Raw genomic sequence first — 7,094 nt, 5'->3', positions numbered from 1 at the left:
TGAGCTCTGATCATCGGTTATTGATAATAAAATTAATTAAATATATTTTGTTGAAAAATATGGTATATTCTATAAGACATATTCGAGTTTTTGACTTGAAAGAGCGCAAATTGTACATGAAAATGGAAATAAAAGCGAATACGCATCATACAGAACAGTTGTTCAGTGCCTGAGATCCACTGAAAACAAAGTCGCTCTCTGAAAAGTTCCCAACGCTAAATTAAATAAAAAGATGTTTCAAATTCGTATTCTAGATATTGGGTTTGTTCATTCGAATCTTGAATGTTTGCGAAATTTCGCTCGGGTTGAATAAAAATGTTATTTGAAGTTTTAGTAAAAATCTGCAATTAAACAATGGCGCGTGAACTTTTTGTGTGTTTCCCTCTAGCTGGAAACAAACTTATTACGAGGAGGAACATGCTTCCAGTGAATAAAAACGGAAAGAAACCTAGAGAGAAATGATTTTTCTTCCGCTGTACAATTTTACGACGATAGAATATTTGTGTAATGAGAAAAACTCGTAAATTTTCTGTCAACATACCTGCGAAGACAATTCAGTCGGTTCTACTTTAACTATTAATATCTTTTTACTGTGTACATCGAAAAATACACAGTTTATCTAACATGCAAGATTAATGACTGTTGAGCAATTTGGTATGCTATATGTGAATGTTTTTGATAGAATTATACTATAAATTATCATAAAAGTCTTCGAAGAAGCACATAATCATTTTACCGAGATCGCGTAATGGATTTTACAAGTTATTTTTAAGGGTGTCTTCGTCGAGGTCCGCGTTCGTCTGTTATAAATAAACGAGGCCTGGAATGGCGTTATTTTCAAATCGTTATTCGTAGTATAAACTTCGTAAAGGATAATATTTTGAATCATTCAAAATGGCAGACGCAACAGCAGCACCAGCAGTAGCACCAGCTAAATCACCAAAGAAAAAGGCAGCAGCCAAGCCAAAGAAGCCTTCCGCACATCCTAAATACAGCGAGATGATTGGAAAAGCCATCGCCGCTTTGAAAGAACGTGGAGGTTCCTCAAGGCAAGCAATTCTGAAGTACATCATGGCCAACTTCAACGTCGGAAAAGATGCCAAGTCAGTAAATGCTCATTTAAAACTTGCACTCAGAGCCGGAGTTAAGAACAACAGTTTGAAGCAGTCCAAGGGAACTGGAGCATCCGGCTCTTTCAGAATTGGAGAGGCTAAAGTGGTTAAAAAGAAGCCAGCAAAGGCAAAAAAAGCAGCCAAACCTAAGGCCGCCAAGCCTAAGAAGGCAAAGACCACACCCAAGAAAAAGAAGCCAGCAGCAAAGAAACCAGCTGGAGAGAAAAAGGCGGCCAAACCAAAAGCAAAAAAACCAGCAGCAAAGAAAGCAGCCAAGCCAAAGAAGCCAGCAGCCAAGTCACCAGCCAAAAAGAAGGCAGCCAAACCAAAAGCCAAGAAGACACCAAAGAAGAAGTAAACTGTTCCAGACTTCAGTCTGCAGAGGCTATTCAGCCACCAAAAGCCCTTTTAAGGGCTACCCAATTTATTCAAAAAGAATCTACAATTGTTGTACATTAGTTATCAAACTAAATCTAGCTGAGCCCTACTTTCTCTGAACTTTGCACTGGTCTCTGAAATATTTTTTTGGTCAAATTATTTCCATTGTTTGTTTTATTTCACTCCTTATGACTATACTATTTCTAACACCTAAGTATGCAGCTGTTTTTTTTGGATATTTTTTGTGTAGTTAGGCACCATTAAAGTTATATCAGTGTATTTTCACGCACTTGTTAGAACTGAATAAAACTTTTTCTAATCAGTTTTCGTTAGAATGACAATCTACGAATATAGGAAGTCATGCTAGGGTTTTATTGTGCTCTTTTTTAAGGGGGAAGGGGGTCAAAATCACACAGCTAACCTTCAACCGAAAAATCATTTTTGTCATTATATGAGTTTTTCCATTTCTCTCTTCTTCTTCGTGTTCAACTTGACTGACATTTTTAGTTGGACTTTTTCTACACGTATGCAAAGTCAAAGGTTGGCTCACTATTTCATATCAACTAGCCAATGGGGAGGTAACTCTGAAATTAAACTCAGTACTTTTTTTCAGTACTATATAAATAAACTGTTAAAATGTACACAATACAAAAGATGTATAACGTATCGTCAAAATCAGATTAGTAGCAAATGAATGCAGTGACGTTTGTCTGTTATATATATTTATTTTTTTATTTATTATTTGTCAAAATTACTACAATAATATTGTGTATTAAAATTTAGAAGGAAACTCTAAAGTACGGAGGTTTTTGTTCAACATTTAACAGTTCTGCAATTATTTTGTCATTTTATTACCTGCGATTTATTATGCAAATTTCACTATTCTCTACCTTTAGAATTTCACCTTTGTTTTACTCGTGTATAAAATAAATGCACCTACTTGTTTCTATGTTTCTTTCAAATGGTTGTCCTGTGATTTTTCTCTTCTTTTTTCTCTCTGTTATTTAGTGTGTGACGACTTGACTGTATCTTTGCTATGTCGTTTTAATCTGTCGACAGCACGCGAGGTGAATAAACCCGAAACAATACAGTGACGTCACATGTGACTACTGTGATGAACAAACACAAGGATGGATGGACGGACAGTGGTACAAAAGTAAGAAAAAGTTATTTCTCTGATAACAGGTATCGCGTGAATTGTAGGTTCACGGTATAGGTTTTTTTCTCTCATTTTTGAAGATCATCTATACAGTTGTCTATAATTGCTTACATCCACTTCATTTGAACTATGGTGGATAGTTGTCTCATTGGCAATCATACCACATCTCCTTCTTTATTTTCATATTGAAATGACAGCACCTTAACGACACACACAAACATAGCCTACTAGTATATACGTACATGGGAGACTGAAAAATCTGTGCTTATTGGAAAATGATAAAAAAAAAAAAAATCTTTAAGGTATGCTATGACTAAGCTTAAAATATAAGGTAGATAGGGAGTAGGAAGCACACATATTCTTTTTTATTTGGCCTTAATGAAGAAGAAAACCACACACACAGCATATTACATCTTGTACTAACATCCATTAAACGCTATGCTAATATGTCTTCAAAAGAGAACCCTATTATATATCCCCCCTTTTTTCTCCGGATTTTGTTTTTTTTGGAAAAAGGGGGAGGGGCTGGCGGTTTAGTTCAATACAGTGGGAAAATGTTTTGCCCAAAGTCCAATGGTTCACACTGATGTGTTTTTGTCCTTCCGTCTCTTTTTAATCGTCCGTGTCACGGGATGCTGCTTCACCCGTTACCGGTTCTGGGTTCACTTGCATAGCTTATATAGGTATAATGCATATGTATAGCTAGAGTCTTCACTGTGACACACATTCCCCTTTTTTAGGGGAAATAAATGAACTTTTGTAATTGTCAATTAAGATACAAATGATATGTACCACTTTCGAATTATAAAACTACAAAAATCTTCGTGTTTTGTTTTTGTTTGTATCGAAACTTTCAGGCGGCCAGGCCACTTTGAGCTCTGATCATCGGTTATTGATAATAAAATTAATTAAATATATTTTGTTGAAAAATATGGTATATTCTATAAGACATATTCGAGTTTTTGACTTGAAAGAGCGCAAATTGTACATGAAAATGGAAATAAAAGCGAATACGCATCATACAGAACAGTTGTTCAGTGCCTGAGATCCACTGAAAACAAAGTCGCTCTCTGAAAAGTTCCCAACGCTAAATTAAATAAAAAGATGTTTCAAATTCGTATTCTAGATATTGGGTTTGTTCATTCGAATCTTGAATGTTTGCGAAATTTCGCTCGGGTTGAATAAAAATGTTATTTGAAGTTTTAGTAAAAATCTGCAATTAAACAATGGCGCGTGAACTTTTTGTGTGTTTCCCTCTAGCTGGAAACAAACTTATTACGAGGAGGAACATGCTTCCAGTGAATAAAAACGGAAAGAAACCTAGAGAGAAATGATTTTTCTTCCGCTGTACAATTTTACGACGATAGAATATTTGTGTAATGAGAAAAACTCGTAAATTTTCTGTCAACATACCTGCGAAGACAATTCAGTCGGTTCTACTTTAACTATTAATATCTTTTTACTGTGTACATCGAAAAATACACAGTTTATCTAACATGCAAGATTAATGACTGTTGAGCAATTTGGTATGCTATATGTGAATGTTTTTGATAGAATTATACTATAAATTATCATAAAAGTCTTCGAAGAAGCACATAATCATTTTACCGAGATCGCGTAATGGATTTTACAAGTTATTTTTAAGGGTGTCTTCGTCGAGGTCCGCGTTCGTCTGTTATAAATAAACGAGGCCTGGAATGGCGTTATTTTCAAATCGTTATTCGTAGTATAAACTTCGTAAAGGATAATATTTTGAATCATTCAAAATGGCAGACGCAACAGCAGCACCAGCAGTAGCACCAGCTAAATCACCAAAGAAAAAGGCAGCAGCCAAGCCAAAGAAGCCTTCCGCACATCCTAAATACAGCGAGATGATTGGAAAAGCCATCGCCGCTTTGAAAGAACGTGGAGGTTCCTCAAGGCAAGCAATTCTGAAGTACATCATGGCCAACTTCAACGTCGGAAAAGATGCCAAGTCAGTAAATGCTCATTTAAAACTTGCACTCAGAGCCGGAGTTAAGAACAACAGTTTGAAGCAGTCCAAGGGAACTGGAGCATCCGGCTCTTTCAGAATTGGAGAGGCTAAAGTGGTTAAAAAGAAGCCAGCAAAGGCAAAAAAAGCAGCCAAACCTAAGGCCGCCAAGCCTAAGAAGGCAAAGACCACACCCAAGAAAAAGAAGCCAGCAGCAAAGAAACCAGCTGGAGAGAAAAAGGCGGCCAAACCAAAAGCAAAAAAACCAGCAGCAAAGAAAGCAGCCAAGCCAAAGAAGCCAGCAGCCAAGTCACCAGCCAAAAAGAAGGCAGCCAAACCAAAAGCCAAGAAGACACCAAAGAAGAAGTAAACTGTTCCAGACTTCAGTCTGCAGAGGCTATTCAGCCACCAAAAGCCCTTTTAAGGGCTACCCAATTTATTCAAAAAGAATCTACAATTGTTGTACATTAGTTATCAAACTAAATCTAGCTGAGCCCTACTTTCTCTGAACTTTGCACTGGTCTCTGAAATATTTTTTTGGTCAAATTATTTCCATTGTTTGTTTTATTTCACTCCTTATGACTATACTATTTCTAACACCTAAGTATGCAGCTGTTTTTTTTGGATATTTTTTGTGTAGTTAGGCACCATTAAAGTTATATCAGTGTATTTTCACGCACTTGTTAGAACTGAATAAAACTTTTTCTAATCAGTTTTCGTTAGAATGACAATCTACGAATATAGGAAGTCATGCTAGGGTTTTATTGTGCTCTTTTTTAAGGGGGAAGGGGGTCAAAATCACACAGCTAACCTTCAACCGAAAAATCATTTTTGTCATTATATGAGTTTTTCCATTTCTCTCTTCTTCTTCGTGTTCAACTTGACTGACATTTTTAGTTGGACTTTTTCTACACGTATGCAAAGTCAAAGGTTGGCTCACTATTTCATATCAACTAGCCAATGGGGAGGTAACTCTGAAATTAAACTCAGTACTTTTTTTCAGTACTATATAAATAAACTGTTAAAATGTACACAATACAAAAGATGTATAACGTATCGTCAAAATCAGATTAGTAGCAAATGAATGCAGTGACGTTTGTCTGTTATATATATTTATTTTTTTATTTATTATTTGTCAAAATTACTACAATAATATTGTGTATTAAAATTTAGAAGGAAACTCTAAAGTACGGAGGTTTTTGTTCAACATTTAACAGTTCTGCAATTATTTTGTCATTTTATTACCTGCGATTTATTATGCAAATTTCACTATTCTCTACCTTTAGAATTTCACCTTTGTTTTACTCGTGTATAAAATAAATGCACCTACTTGTTTCTATGTTTCTTTCAAATGGTTGTCCTGTGATTTTTCTCTTCTTTTTTCTCTCTGTTATTTAGTGTGTGACGACTTGACTGTATCTTTGCTATGTCGTTTTAATCTGTCGACAGCACGCGAGGTGAATAAACCCGAAACAATACAGTGACGTCACATGTGACTACTGTGATGAACAAACACAAGGATGGATGGACGGACAGTGGTACAAAAGTAAGAAAAAGTTATTTCTCTGATAACAGGTATCGCGTGAATTGTAGGTTCACGGTATAGGTTTTTTTCTCTCATTTTTGAAGATCATCTATACAGTTGTCTATAATTGCTTACATCCACTTCATTTGAACTATGGTGGATAGTTGTCTCATTGGCAATCATACCACATCTCCTTCTTTATTTTCATATTGAAATGACAGCACCTTAACGACACACACAAACATAGCCTACTAGTATATACGTACATGGGAGACTGAAAAATCTGTGCTTATTGGAAAATGATAAAAAAAAAAAAAATTTTAAGGTATGCTATGACTAAGCTTAAAATATAAGGTAGATAGGGAGTAGGAAGCACACATATTCTTTTTTATTTGGCCTTAATGAAGAAGAAAACCACACACACAGCATATTACATCTTGTACTAACATCCATTAAACGCTATGCTAATATGTCTTCAAAAGAGAACCCTATTATATATCCCCCCTTTTTTCTCCGGATTTTGTTTTTTTTGGAAAAAGGGGGAGGGGCTGGCGGTTTAGTTCAATACAGTGGGAAAATGTTTTGCCCAAAGTCCAATGGTTCACACTGATGTGTTTTTGTCCTTCCGTCTCTTTTTAATCGTCCGTGTCACGGGATGCTGCTTCACCCGTTACCGGTTCTGGGTTCACTTGCATAGCTTATATAGGTATAATGCATATGTATAGCTAGAGTCTTCACTGTGACACACATTCCCCTTTTTTAGGGGAAATAAATGAACTTTTGTAATTGTCAATTAAGATACAAATGATATGTACCACTTTCGAATTATAAAACTACAAAAATCTTCGTGTTTTGTTTTTGTTTTTGTTTGTATCGAAACTTTCAGGCGGCCAGGCCACTTTGAGCTCTGATCATCGGTTATTGATAATAAAATTAATTAAATATATT

General features: G+C 35.7%; 2 protein-coding genes across 2 annotated transcripts; both read left to right on the top strand.

The window, feature by feature from the left end:
• Nucleotides 1-894: 894 nt before the first annotated feature.
• On the top strand, nt 895-1,805 carry LOC134690581 (histone H1-delta-like). The gene has a single exon (XM_063550539.1). The coding sequence runs from the start codon at nt 895-897 to the stop codon at nt 1,468-1,470; it is 576 nt and encodes a 191-aa protein (XP_063406609.1). The 3' UTR covers nt 1,471-1,805.
• A 2,610-nt stretch (nt 1,806-4,415) lies between these two features.
• LOC134690580 (histone H1-delta-like) lies at nt 4,416-5,326 on the top strand. The gene has a single exon (XM_063550538.1). It carries the CDS (start codon nt 4,416-4,418, stop codon nt 4,989-4,991), a length of 576 nt encoding a protein of 191 aa, XP_063406608.1. The 3' UTR covers nt 4,992-5,326.
• The last annotated feature ends 1,768 nt before the right edge of the window (nt 5,327-7,094 follow it).

The sequence above is a fragment of the Mytilus trossulus genome, chromosome 11, assembly GCF_036588685.1.
Source record: "Mytilus trossulus isolate FHL-02 chromosome 11, PNRI_Mtr1.1.1.hap1, whole genome shotgun sequence".
NCBI lineage: Eukaryota > Metazoa > Mollusca > Bivalvia > Mytilida > Mytilidae > Mytilus > Mytilus trossulus.
The sequence above is the reverse complement of the archived record's forward strand: the minus strand, read 5'-3'. Positions and strand labels throughout refer to the sequence as shown.

Excerpts from the sequence above, each read along its gene's own strand:
- LOC134690581 (XM_063550539.1), top strand. The coding sequence starts at position 895 with ATGGCAGACGCAACAGCAGCACCAGCAGTAGCACCAGCTAAATCACCA.
- LOC134690580 (XM_063550538.1), top strand. The coding sequence starts at position 4,416 with ATGGCAGACGCAACAGCAGCACCAGCAGTAGCACCAGCTAAATCACCA.